The sequence below is a fragment of the Acipenser ruthenus genome, chromosome 3 (assembly GCF_902713425.1).
Source record: "Acipenser ruthenus chromosome 3, fAciRut3.2 maternal haplotype, whole genome shotgun sequence".
NCBI lineage: Eukaryota > Metazoa > Chordata > Actinopteri > Acipenseriformes > Acipenseridae > Acipenser > Acipenser ruthenus.
Window position 1 is genome coordinate 22,691,181 of NC_081191.1, and position 14,957 is coordinate 22,706,137.

General features: G+C 40.0%; 1 protein-coding gene across 1 annotated transcript in view; it reads left to right on the forward strand.

Annotated features, from left to right (window-relative positions):
* Positions 1–14,957, forward strand: part of LOC117435602 (mdm2-binding protein-like) — a 46,831-nt gene that overhangs the window by 18,324 nt on the left and 13,550 nt on the right. The window contains exons 14-16 of the mRNA XM_034058923.3: positions 195–362; positions 2,092–2,185; positions 5,414–5,569. Coding sequence (XP_033914814.3) covers positions 195–362; positions 2,092–2,185; positions 5,414–5,569 — 418 coding nt within the window. The remainder of the gene's footprint in view (positions 1–194; positions 363–2,091; positions 2,186–5,413; positions 5,570–14,957) is intronic.

Sequence of the window (14,957 nt, forward strand, 5' to 3'; positions counted from 1 at the left end):
ATTCATTTTGAACTTTTTGTTAAACACTAATATTTTGTGCATTTCTACGGTTCGCCAACCACCCACTATGTATGCATAGGTTTTTTATTTATTTTTTTATTTAATTACATTAAGATGGACTCATAGGGCACAATACTTAAGTAAAGCTATGTTTTGCACTCCATGTTTGTGACACTACATTGTTGTGTTAATAGGAATAAGAGAGAAGAACAAGAAGCCTGCGTCCATTCCAGTCAGTGACCTGAAGGTTCTGTTAGCACTTGCTAGGGAGCAATACCTAAAAGTGCACGATGCAAACTTTCCTAAAACTGTTCTTCATGAGGAGAACTTCCTGAAGGAGAATTGTGAGAAAAAGTATCCTGGTAGGAACCATTTTAACAACATGTTGTTGATCTATTATTCTGTTATTCACAAAGAGCAAAAGAGTAATTTATGAATTGATGTTTTCATAATCTATTCTTTGGTCTCATTGTTTGGTGTGTTGGCCCAGATCTCAAGAACAGTATCAAACACATGCACTGCCCTCAAGTCTTACATTTAATTTAACATTAGGAAGTTATTTTTATCCATGAACATATCGTAATAAGTGAGTTCAAGGTTTTTTCTAGATCTCATATGTTGTTCTACAGTACTTCAGTTGTCTGTTTCCAGGAATTTGGTAAAAAAAAAAAAAAAAAGAATGTAGCTTCAAATTGTTTTTGTTTTTTCTGTCTCCTTACCTTTGTGTGATGTTTGCAGTCTTCTTGCAGTTACACAAATATTGTCTTTTGTTTTAGTTTTTTTGATACGTCTGTGTTAAAGTGCTTTGACAATGAGAGTTCAGGAAGTGCTCTTCAGTTCTAGTTGCCTGACATTGAGAAAAGTAATGTAGGCTCTGACAACGACAGTTCCTTTAGTAAATGCCAGCACCATCTAATGCACAACAGTGTGTTGCCAGAAAAGCATAAAGAAACTTGTTCCAAAGTAGCAGATCACTATATGGCGCTGACTTTTATTCTTTAATGACACTGATCTTGCCTATGATAAATATATCTATGGCAGGCATCTAGAATATAGATATAGGAAGTCTTATACCTGCAGTTCTCACAATCTTCATTTTAAATTGCATTCAAAAAACTGTACAGTCAGCACTCGCATGTCCGATCCTATAAAATTTTGACTTCAGTTACGGTTAAACGAGTGTGACGCATATCTGATTTATTTAAATTTTGTCCCGTTCCAACCCTTGTCAGTTTTTTCAGGGAACACAAAAAAGATACAATATCAAATACATAGCTGAAAGGACTGTGTTTTAAAATAAGTAGGCTTCCATTTAGATGTACTGTAGTTGGTTTTGTTGGTATAGTACTATATTTTCAACAGAAGTAGTATTTTAATTCAGAACAATAGGATTCTGAAAATATCACTTGCCAAAAGAGACGACACGTGGACTGTAATACAGTACATACATTTAAATCCGGAAGGTATTGTAGCAGTATTTAAAATTCCCCATTAACGACCCAACAGCAGAATTAAATCAAAATGTTACCCATGCAAAGAACTGCGTAAAACGTACAAGGCAATGCAATATTGCAATATAACACCAGTTTCCAGAATTAACAGTATCCAAAGTCAGTATTCAAAATTACAGAATATAGTCCTCGATAAAGCCCTAATGTCACGGTTCACTTGGAAATTAAAATGCACAAAAGCAACTAAAGATCACAGTATCTAAAACTATATAATGATAAACTTTTACATTACCATAGCTTGTCTCGTTCGCTTTGTTTTTGCTCCATTTTTGTCATGTGAAATTGGAGGAAGCACTGTAACTGCACAATAAAGACTTGGTCTGATTTGGCTTACAAGGGGGGAAAAAAAACGCGGGCAGACGGATAAACAACTACATTGTAATATTGAAGAGATGGGCTTTGTATTAGAATACTGGTGACGGAGTCGGAAATCATGTCTGACGGGTAAGTGCATTCATTTGTTACATTTATGTAATGAGGATTGATTTTATTCTTAATACAAGGGCGGTAAAACGCGACTGACGTGTATCTGGGTAACGGATATCCGAGTGCTGACTATAATACTTTCAATTGTTTGCAGGATGTGATGTAACACGTGTGAGTTCCACAGAGTGTTCTGAGAGAAGCGTCCTTCAGAACTTTGAAAACTTGGAAAGAATCAGACAGAGGATGAGGTAAGATAGGAAGTTATCTCTAGTGGGATTCAAGAATAGGTCATAGCAGAGCTGAATTGTTTCCACATGTTTGGAAGCACACACTGCTTCTTCCCCGTTGTAACTGCGGAATTTGCTTTCATAATGTACCAAGTAATTTTTACTGTATTGGTAAAATATAAGTTTGTCCTGTGGTTATTTTTGTATTTTGGGGAACTGGGTGCACAGAGTCGCAGACAAAAGTATCGGCACCCTATACTTAACAGAAAATAAATAATTCAAGAAAACATGTTAAATACAAGCATTTCTAGAACATTAGCCATGAATTAGTATTACAAACACCAAAATACGCAATTTCTGTTCGTTTAACAAACAAAAATGTATTGGCACATTTACATTTAAAGTCTGTAAAAACATAACAGAACTAAAAAGTATAAATATATTCATTGATTTGAAAACCATTACACAGTAACTAAGCTGGATAACAATAGCTAGAAAAAGAGGTACAGTGCTACCCTGTTATACTGCAGTTGTTGGGGTCTCTAATTAGGAGACCGCGTTATTTGTGTTTTGCCTTATAACAAATATTGGCATTTTTGTTCCCGAAATGATTACAGTGCCCACAAGCCAAATTGATATTGTAGCATACAGTGGAAACACACACAATTTGTAGGTACTCTAATCCATAGTTTATTGGGACGATTATTCCTGACACCTGTCGGCCTGGGCAACACTAAAAACAACAAACAGTCTTGCACTCTCACAGCACCTTGTCTCACTCTGCTCTGCCCATGCTGATGTGGGCACCCCCCATATGCTTTGATGTCCCCACCTGACCGCCTCCCCGGAGGTCACTCACCAATCCCGGCTGAGGCAAACTTACCGCTTCCCTGCTAACAAACACACACACACGCAACAGCGTCCATAGACCAGTCCTGCAACATTATAAATCCCGAGTCGTTACAATATATGCAGTATAATAGAAACTGCTATTCCAGCAGTTTAAAGTTGACACCACTCTTATTTAAATTGTATATATTTTTTTTATAATAAATGTTGTAAACTGTAAATAAATAACACAGAATCCAAGGATATTTATACACACTTGTATTGTTTCGTACTTGTTTTGTAACATTAACGGACAGTTTGTTTTTATTTTTTTTCCTAAAAGTAAATAAATACAGTGCAAGCACAGGAGCTTTATAAGTACTATATGTCCCAGTTTCAACTTAAAGGTGTTTATATACAGTAATGTAAAAACAACAATAAAACAAAATCAGTGTTGTAGGTTTTTTTTTTTTTGAGTTTCTATTACAATTTATCCTAGCATAATTCACGATAACATCACCAGAATCACCTAAAGTATCTAGAACGTTCACCCAGCGTTTGCGAGTCAAATTGCATTATGGGGGGAAATGTGAGCCACGACCTTACCGTGTTATAACCGATTACTTACTAATAACGGGGTAGCACTGTAATTAGTTCAAACATCTGTTGAAGAATAAAGTTTTGGCAACACAGTAGATGATGGTCAAGACAAACAGTTGCATTCATGTTCGAGAAAAGCACTTAATCAAGAAGTACTGATACACTTGAAAAGAAGTGGATGTCCAAAGAAAATTACAGGTACAGCTGGTAAGAGAATCTGAGAGTACCAGCCAAGGACTTAAAGAAAGATTTAGAAGCATCAGGCATAACAGTACACAAAAGAACTGTACAAAGGCACCTGAATACAGAAGAGCTGTATGCATGTAGACCTCGCTGCAAACCACTTTTAAAGAAAATATATAAAACAAACAGTTTACATTTTCCATTAAATTTGAACAGGAATCTGAAGCATTCTTCAACAAAATGATTTGGTCCAATAATACAAAATATGACTTTTCCCCAATAGTGGACCACAGTATGTTTGGAGAAAAAAAAAGAAAAGCCTTCAATGAAGAAAGCCTTGTACCTACAGTTAAACGTGAAGGTGGTTCGATCATGATATGGGGGTGTTTTAGCAGTTCAAGGACTAGAGACATTCATGTGATTGAAGATCAAGTGAATGCAGCCATGTATCAAAATGTTCTACAAAGTTAAATGATGCTGATTGGCAGTGCTTTGGACTCATCTGAAACAAGCTGTAACCAGGCATTTTGTATCCAATCTGTCTGAGCTGAAGGAAATATGCAAAACAGAATGGGCCCAGATTTCACAAACAAGATGTAACATACTGTTGTGCTGTGTACTTTTGTCTGTGACTGTATATGTGAAATCCAAGAATACAGTCTGTTTTTACAATCCAGTATTGTGTTTCAGAAAATAAAATCAGTAAGTTAGGTTTGTTTAAAAATGATGTTGCTGATTGGTGTCTGCTCTTTTGTCTTTAGCAGTAGGGCACGGAAGCTATTACTGATGATTTAAGTCACGGATAATAGATAAACAAGGTTGCACTGCAGTTTATCCTATAATTGACAGATGCATCTTGAAAGGTTAAATACAATGTATAAATAGGCTACATTGGTTTAAGATGTAAAGGTGAAAAATATCATCCACCATAGTGACATGTCTGAGCAATTAAACTGACTGACCAGCAGAAACACAGGGATTTGTGGTAGCTTTACAGATTTATGTATTTATTTCTAATCAAAGGGAAGTAGGTGAATTTGATTTTACAGCACAATCACAGGGTCAGTATCTAAGAAACAGTCAATCACAGAGCATGCTAAAATGGGCAAGGTTAGGACAGACTGTTAAGTGAGATGTTTTTGTGTTTGTGGGGCGGGGGCGGGGGCGGGGGCGGTGGGGGGGGGGGGGGGGGTAGGGTAATTTCCCTACTCCTGTGGTGATATGTGGTTTTACCATATTTTTTAGGTAACTAAAAATAAATAACAGCAAAAAACCTCCACAAGATATATCTCAACACGTGGTATATAATTAACAGTTTATTTTCAGGATGAAACTCAGCATTTTGAGATATGACAAACATTCCATACTGCTGGGAATTTAAATTAGTCTGATTAGACAGTACTGATTCTACTGCAGTACATGTGTAATCTTATTGTTTCCTGTAAAGACAGATACCTGTATATTTGTAAATTTCATAGACATTATCATGACTGACCAGCAGTAGCAGAGGTGGATATGTTAATCGTCTGGTGAGTGAGTGTCTCAGTAATAGCATTGCACTCCATGTGTGAAGATGTTGAATAGCTTTAAAACTGTCGATCATAAAATGCATGTTTTATTTTAAACTTCCTTTACCAGGACAGGCATAATGTTGGCAGGATCAGAGTCTTTGCTGGGGCCCAAGGATCGACAGAGGTTACCTTTGGCTCAGCTGGATGCTAAAGAACTGCTGAAATACTTCACACCTGAAGGCCAACCAAGTGGTGAACTCCAGCCATTGCAGATCCAGAGAGGGTATGCTTTAAAGATAATAAGGCTATGAATCACCTACATTTGATCACAGTATTGTTTTTTATTTAAAAATATTTGTACATGCATCCCCCTTTCTTTAACATGCTGTATTTTCTTGCATGAGGACTTGATTCCTTTGGGATCAATGCTTTTCAAAGGCAACCTCATTCACTATCCTCACTGTGATCTATTCCACAAATCAAGTTAAGTCCAAAAGCAGGCTATTTTCAGCATGTAATTGAAAAATAATCAATTCTCTTTTAACATCTTAAATTGAATACAATTTAAAGTCGTATTCGAGTCCAGCTTGATTGAGGTTGTATGCAGTTTTGGAATTAACTCCCCCAGAACTTTGTACGGAAATGACACAACAAACAGATGCTTATTTTGAAACCACATGGGGCTGCACAAAGTTGTTCCAACTACGTCAGGTATGCTTGCTAGAAACTTGAGTACGTGAGGTACTTCACCCAAATACCAGAGTAGAAATGTAACCTGAAATTACATCAAGACTGTATTTACCATGTTGTTTTTACAGCATTTTTGTATTATGTCCTATACATATACATACATTTCTTTTTTACTTTTTGGGGAATTTGTCTCTTGTCTGATTTGGGCTTGTAAAATCTGATCCAAGTACTTTTCAAAGATAGTGTCACTAAACCACAAATGCAAATGTGCTGCAATCTCAACGCATGTCTTTTAAAAGTGTATTTTGTAAGTTGCTTTGGAGAGAATGTGCCATAATTATTCCAGCTGATAGCACCTCCTGCTACATTTTGGGGCTTTTATTTTGGGGGCAGCAGTGTGGAGTAGTGGTTAGGGCTCTGGACTCTTGACCGGAGGGTTGTGGGTTCAATCCCCAGTGGGGGACACTGCTGTTGTACCCTTGAGCAAGGTACTTTACCTAGATTGCTCCAGTAAAAACCCAACTGTATAAATGGGTAATTATATGTCAAAAAAAATAATGTGATATCTGTATAATGTGAAATAATGTATAATGTGATATCTTGTAACAATTGTAAGTCGCCCTGGATAAGGGCGTCTGCTAAGAAATAAATAATAATAATAATAAATAATAATAATAATACTATCATGCAAAGTTAGGCAAACTTCAGCCATCAGAAATCTTAACTGAGTGTTGAATTCTAAGTCATCATATATAGTTCGGTACAGTATCAGATGTGCTTCAGTAGTATTCAACAGATCTGGTTCCAAATTCTACATCAATTCTACAATTGTTCCTCACTGGTTTGCAATTGTACGTCTCAAGCTTAAGGGACAAAGGCTCCCTTCTGCCCCTGCATATAAAATATTACTTTGAAGAAAACTGCATTGTTCTGGGACCAGCTTTAATTCCTGTTGATCTACATCCTTCACAGAAAGTACACACATTGTAACGCAGTTTATTATTTCCTGTTATTGGGGGTAGATCACGTCAGTAATAGGCACACCCTATTGACCAGTCTTTGCGAGGGCTCGCTAGCAAGCCCCGCCCTGGGGGAGAAATTAAAAAGCATATAGCTGCCTGCGAGGAGGAAATCGCTCTCTTTGGACTGAGACACAACAGAGAGCAGATCGCTAACACTGCCCATCTACTATAAGCTTGCGAGCTGTCGCTGATTCGGGACTAACACCATTCCACTGAGCCTAGGTAGGACGTGTTGTCATTAAATACCATTCTTCTGGGATTACTATAATACGCAGGAGCCAATTACCCCATTCTGGAATTCATTTAGCATACATAGAAAGGAGACCCGGCTGTCGATTTTGTATGCAATATGATTATTTAAAAATAAAACAGTAACCATTATTGACTCTGAAGAACTTTTTGTGTTGAGAAACGAACCCTTGATAAAAGTGTGGTTACAACTGGCGCCCAAACGAGGGGCCTGCGTTTAATAGCGATCTGAGAAAATAAAAGCGAGAAGCAAGAAAAGAAAATAATATAAAAATACATTTGTTTGTTCATTAAAACTAACTTTGCTTGCTTCACTGGACAAAACCGCTGGTTAAAAATAAGAAAATAACCAATTCTTACCGTGTGTTGTGAAGTAAACACTTCCTGTATTTCAACTGACATGAATACGTCCGGTTCAGCCATGGAAAACGTTGCTAGTGTGCGAACAGTGGAATTGCTGCCTGCAGCGACCTCTGGTGGTGGCAGTATAGCAACTACTTGTCAAGCTAATCCCAAAGTCATTGAAAGCAAAGCAGCTGAGTTGGAACTGGCAATGTTAGATGAGGCACGAGAAGCCGACCCCCTTACGAATTTAAAGGGGCAAAAGCATACTTACAATCAAGAAAACTAACCAAATTGTTCTTTTTTCAAAGATATGCTGCAATGTATTTTGGATAGAATGGAGAACCAAAATCAACAAATAAATAAGAATTTAGGGTCAGTGCAAAACGATCTCCATAAGGTTACCAATGGCCTTAATGACCTCCAAAACGTGCTTAGAAGAGAAGTTAGTGACATTGGGAAGACTACAGATGATCTTATGGCCCAAATGGCATCTTGTGAATGTGTTATTTCCAAGCATGATGTTGCTTTGGAGAATATGCAAGCTGACATAGGCTACATGCAAAAAGGTCTTCAGGGAACACAGCAGGACGTAGATGCTTTGAACCAGAAGGTAGAGAACCTGCAAAGCAAGGTTGACTCTGCTGTGATTGGGGACCTGAGAAGCCTTCACCTAGAGGTCCGACACATTCAAGAGACCATGGCTTGTGGGGGTGACATGCCTAAACGACACACCCAGACCACAATGTCTCAGACTGAGAATGCTGTAGCTGATTCTCCTGCACTAAACCCCAGAGTTTCTGAGCTCCAATTCAGCACCCCTTTACCTCCATCACATGAAAGGTCTTCACTATCCACATCATGGTGCGCAAGCCCTGCACCATGGCTTCGTCCTCCATCTGTTATGCAGCCCCCTGAATATGGCAGTAAGGGAGGCCCCAAACCTCGTGAGTTTGTTGCTCTTTTAGAACGATACTTCCAAGCACAGTGTATTCCAGAGAACCAGTGGCTACTGCAGACTGATTTCCATTTTAAAGGGAGTGCACAGCAATGGTGGCGTTATAAACGGCAGCAGGTTCGCAGCTGGGAACAATTTAAGAAGGCGTTTCTGACCTACCATGAAGGTCTCATGAGCAGAGAACAGACACAAAGGGACCTGGAGGTCCGCCAGCACGCTGATGAGCCACTAGAAGCATTTGTCTGGAGAAAGTACGAACTACATTCTCAGATATACCCACAATGCTCTGAGGAGCAAGTGACTCAATATATTATTGGTCTCCTGCATCCTGATCTCAAAGTTTTAATGCGGTCAATGGAACTGAACACCCTTGAACAGCTAGTGCAGAGGGGCAAGACCTTACAACAAGACCTGAAGGAGGAGAGAGAGTATAAACGGCAGCAAAACTCCTTGTCAAAACCCCTTGCATTCAAAACTACTAACACCAGTGACAGACAGGAATCCCCTGAAGGGGGCCAACAAAAAAAATATTGCTCTGAAAAGTCTCAGTCCAGCATGGATGTTCAGTGTAGGTCATGCAATAAATTTGGACACTATCAGAGGAACTGCCCGAGGAAGTCCCAGCGTACCCCACCTGATAAAGTAACTGCTGCTGTTACTGGTATCTCTACAGACACAGACAACCATCTGGACCAGGGAAACGTCAGAGGGGAGGCCGTGAAGCAGGAGCTGGGGCCTTCCTATTAGAACAGCATGCTCCTGCAGAAGGCGTGGCAGCAATGTATTCTGCCCACCAAGACCTACAGCACACATCTGGGCACTCAAGCAACGATCAAAACGTCCATGAAATCATGCGCTCATTCGAAGGCACCAATCTCTCTGCTTGGTCAAGATATGGAGGCCTGCCTCTCCTTGAGGTAGAAGTAGGTGGCCACAAGACTCAGGCATTGGTTGATACTGGAGCGACCAAATGTTTGATGTCCAGTGAACTAATGCGGAAACTTTCCATGCCACCCCACATGTTGTCAGCGTGGGAAGGGAACGATGTCACCTTGGCTACCGACATCAAGTGCTCACCCTTGGGGTTGTTGAAGGTTCGACTGAAGATGGTAGGAAGGTTATGGGAGGGAACGGTTTTAGTGATGGATGATCTCACAACAGAGCTGATCATTGGAGTTGACTTAATTCGTGAAACTGGATTGTTAATAGACCTCCAGCACATGAAGGTGTGGTATTCTAGCTCAGCCAAAGGGGTGCCTATCCCACCTACCAAGACGACACAAGAACTTCCAGTGCTTGTGGCAGCGGGTGATTCTCCAATTCTGGAAGCGGAAGGAACCACCTCCTTGCAAAATAGTAGCACAACAGGCTCATCCTCCAAGGAAAAGCACAGTCAGCTACAGGATGTACTGCAACGGTTCTCAGAAGTTTTAGGGGACCATATGGGCAGAAGTGACACTGTTCAACACCATATTACAACAAATGGATCCCCACCCTGTCGGCAGAGACCTTATCCATACAGCCCAGAGAAGCGAATGTCCATCCAGCAGCAAGTTGAAGAAATGCTGAAGTTAGGTGTGGTTGAGCCCTCTAAGTCACCCTGGGCATCTCCTGTAGTCATCGTTAAAAAGAAAGATGGCAGTGATCGCTTCTGCGTAGACTACAGGAGACTTAATCAGGCAACCCAAACAGATGCCTTTCCTATGGTGAACATGCGGGAGGTCCTTGACAGTCTTCATGGGGCAGTCTACTTCAGCACTCTAGACTTACGCTGTGGATATTGGCAGATAGCTATGTCACAAGACAGTCGGGAAGCGACCGCTTTCATTACACACATGGGACTGTACCAGTTCAAAGTCATGCCTTTCGGGCTAAAGAATGCTCCAGCCACGTTCCAGAGGCTTATGAATGAGGTACTTCGGGGACTAGTCCATCGCAATTGCTATGCTTATCTTGATGACATTGTCATCTTCTCGTCAAGCTGGGAACGGCATCTCCAAGATCTAACTGAAGTATTGCAGCGACTCAAGGATCATGGACTCACCTGCAAGCTTGAGAAATGCGTGTTCGGTCAGAAAGAACTCAAATATCTAGGACACATTATTTCTGACAAAGGTGTAGCCCCTGACTCAAAGATGTTGGAAGCAATGAATCAGTATCCCAGACCAAGCAAACCAGAACATATTCGACAGTACTTGGGCATGTGTAACTGGTATGGAGGATTTATCGAGAGACTCTCTGACATTGCTGAGCCACTGACAAGACTGTTAAAGAAAAATACCTCTTGGAAGTGGAGTACAGAAGCAGAAGCAGCCTTCCAGCATCTTAAAGAAGAGCTACAGAGTGCTGTGCATTTGAGCTATCCAAACTTCCATAAGCCTTTTGTCCTTCAAACTGATGCCAGTAGTGTAGGACTAGGAGCAATCCTTTATCAGATGGAAGGGGAGAGAAAGTGCATCATTACGTATGCAAGCAAGACACTCAATGCTACAGAGCGGTGTTACCATGCCACTGAAAGGGAGTGCCTAGCGGTGGTATGGGCTGTAAAGAAGTTTCGTCCTTTCCTTGATGGACGTCGCTTTACACTAGTCACTGATAACAGTGCACTGAAGTGGCTAGCCAGTATGAAAGATACCAGCAGTAAATTAGCACGATGGTCTTTACAGCTTCAGGAATTTGATTTTGAAGTGCAGCACTGTGCAGGAACTTCAAATCAAGCAGCAGATGCCCTGTCTCGGAACACTGTACTGGAAGACAGCTCTGATTATAGTTCTCTAGATGACAAGATGCTGCCTGAATTGCAGCTCCCACCGGAAGAAGCCATAACAGTCCTTGTCTCTACCGTAGTGGAGGGGAACAACGATTCTCTGCAAAACTGTCTCAAAAGTGGGTTGGACCCTACAACATTGTAAAGGCTATTTCGCCACTCAACTACGAACTTTGTGATCCTGTCTCGGGTAACAGAGAGCAGATCGCTAACACTGCCCATCTACTATAAGCTTGCGAGCTGTCGCTGATTCGGGACTAACACCATTCCACTGAGCCTAGGTAGGACGTGTTGTCATTAAATACCATTCTTCTGGGATTACTATAATACGCAGGAGCCAATTACCCCATTCTGGAATTCATTTAGCATACATAGAAAGGAGACCCGGCTGTCGATTTTGTATGCAATATGATTATTTAAAAATAAAACAGTAACCATTATTGACTCTGAAGAACTTTTTGTGTTGAGAAACGAACCCTTAATAAAAGTGTGGTTACAACATGTAATAACTTGAAGAGGAAATATCATAAGCTGCCCAGCTTTTCTCTAGCGCAATTTGTTCAATAACATATCACTACATCTAAATAAAAAATCTAATTTTCATCTGTAATCCAGCTACGTGTGATTTGGGCATCTAAAGAGTGCTTGGACCTGTAGTCCAGAACTTAATCAGTGGACTGTCACCAAAGCTTTAAAAATGTGGGTATAGCCCTTTGCATCTCTCACACATGGGGAACAAAGACCGCAGCTTGGATGTCTTTTCATTGCCAAATGCTTAAGGCTGGGAAACAGTCTAGCTGTTTTCTAACAAACGTTTTGCTTGTGGAATTCAATTACTGATATTTAGTTGTCGGCTTTTGGAGTTGCCGGTTCACTTAGTACAAGCTCTCTCGCCAATTAGTCGTTAACCAAAAAAAAGGCTTTTCTGTGCAACTACTGTATTCTACATGCAAATGTCGACTCTTGCAGCTGATTTGCTGATTTCCCTCTGTAAAAATGCACGTCATATTTGTGCAGAGCTCGCTACCAGCCGTGTAGATTGGCCTATAAGCTCAGAGTCCGCATGAACGTAACCTGCAGGGCAAGCTCCAACTGTGAGAATTTGCTGGGCATTTACGTACTCGTAGACTTATTTCCACCTGTTGCAATGGTGCAGCGTTTGATTGCCAGTTTTTATTTTCTTCCAAACCGGAAACGGAGGCAGATAAGGTCATTATTATTATTACAGTCTGCCCCACTTAAGTGTATATCGTTTAAGTGTATATCCCGCTTAAGTGTATTAAATTTTAAAATCCAAAACTATTACCATTGCTACATTATGAAATTTACCCCATTTAATATTAATATAAGTGTATATTTCCGTTTTTCTGCATAGCGGTGATACTGTAGTTTCCATTTACTGCACATTTAAATAAAGTGTTATAAACGGATAGTTTTGTTTTCATTTTATTTTTTTTTAAATAAATGTAGTCGTTGCCAATTATTTTTTATTATTTTCTCCCCAAATTGGAATGGCCAAGTATTTTTAGGCTCAGCTTACCGCTACCACCCCTGCGCTGACTCGGGAGGGCAAAGATGAACACACGCTGTCCTCCGAAGCGTGTGCCGTCAGCCGACCGCTTTTTTTCACACTGTGGACTCACCATGCAGCCACCCAAGAGCTACAGCGTCGGAGGACAATGCAGCTCTCGGGCAACTTACAGGCAAGCGCTCGGACAATTGTGCGCCGCCCCCTGGAAGCTCCCGTCCTCGGTCGGCAAAGGAATAACCTGGACTCGAACTCGCGACGTCCAGACTATAGGACGCATTCTGCACTCCACGTGGAAGGAATTGCTCCATCATTTCCTACACTCTGAAGAATTTACGTAACTTTTGGTTGTCCAATTTTTCAAGAGGGATATTTGTGCAAACAAACGCCTCTTGTCACGTCAACATTTTATGTGTTTCGTGGTTCACGTTTATCAGTGGACTTTTGGAACATGGGAGTCATCATTTTTTTGTTTCTTTGCAAGTAAAGCAGTAACCATTACTGCTCTGAATTTCCGCCTTTCTCTTTCGGTGAATCTAAATGCCTGAGACAGTTTTCGGCAGTGATCTATAGTAACGTTGCAGGATGTACAGAAGAGCTTACCTCCATCGCTGTATAAAACTCCTGCTGGATACTGCTTTACACGATCTGCTGCAGACACATTTTTAGCCTTTTTTGGAGACATCCATTTTCTGGTTTACAGTGTGTAGTATTTTAATTTCCCGCCTAGATTGCATATGGTCACGTGACATAATCACTGCACAGCACAATGTACATGGCGAATAGTACACACAGGCACACAATGCAGCATTTTATTTAGCAATGTTTAGTTTTAGAGAAAGTGAGTATTTATTTTCATACATTGTATGAAAAAAAAGTTTCAAGAAATAAAATGTAAGTATTAATTAATATTTTTTAAAGATGCAACCCACCTTTTTTGTTTAAAAAAAATTAACAAGCGCTGTATGTATGTGAAGATCACAACCGAGAGTTTACAGTAACATATGATCTGTGTTCATTTGCATGCTTGCTCAGCTACAAAATACAAATCTAATTCGCTGACCTACATAGCTGAACGTGCATACACATTCCAAACAATTTACAGATACTCGCAGGTTTGTATTTCAGTGCATGACATACTGCATTTTTAAAGGAAATAACCAAATGTGTTTTTACATTCATTTCCAAGATTTCACTGACACTTGTTCAAATTCATTATTTTCACAATTTCCATGGCCTCTGTGCCAGAATAAATGTATTATAGTATATGTTTAAAAGTAATGCAAATTCTAAAATCGTTGAGATACTTGTTTTGGAATTGTTTCAAAATTGTGTAAGACAAAAAAAATAATAAATTAAACAGTTGATGCAAGGCCAAAAGTTTCTCACTGGTAATTTACCCTTTCTCAGTGAATGTCGTAGATCAGCAGAACCCTGGTTTTGCAACCAGTGTGAAGAGCAGCCACTCATTCAGCGTTTTAACACATTTGTATTATGTTCCACTTTAAGTCCTGGGGTAGTTAGCCATAAACCCTTTTTGGACTTGTGGTATTAAATGCTGAGGTTACAGCATATACACTAAAGGCAGTTTATCTTCCTTTTTAGCACATCTGCCGGTGCTGCAAGTCCTTCACTTGCGACAGCTTGGGTATTCTATCACATTAAGTAATGGTTACATTTCGTACTTGAAAGGGAACGTCGGGTTATTATCATAACCCTGGTTCCCTGAAATAGAAATGTAATCATTACCCTTCAAGATCGCTGCGTTCACTCCAATGCAGCAGGCCTGAAAGAAAATGGTGCTGAGCCTTATGCGTCACTCGTATTTATCTCCTGGGAGCGGAAACAACGTCTGACACATACAGGGCTCTTAAAGGAGCAGCTTTGGTAGCTCAGGTAATTCGGGCTATAAGAGCTATATCACATTAGGTAATGGTTACATTTCTATTTCAGGGAACCAGGGTTATGATGAAAACGTTTCTTAGTTTGGTTGGCATTTTCTTTGTTTTTGCTCCATATTTAGCTTAAAGTATACATGTCTGACCTATAATAATCATACAAAATACATTTCTTAGGATGCAAGTTGGCATGTAGAACCTTTAGAATATTCTTGTT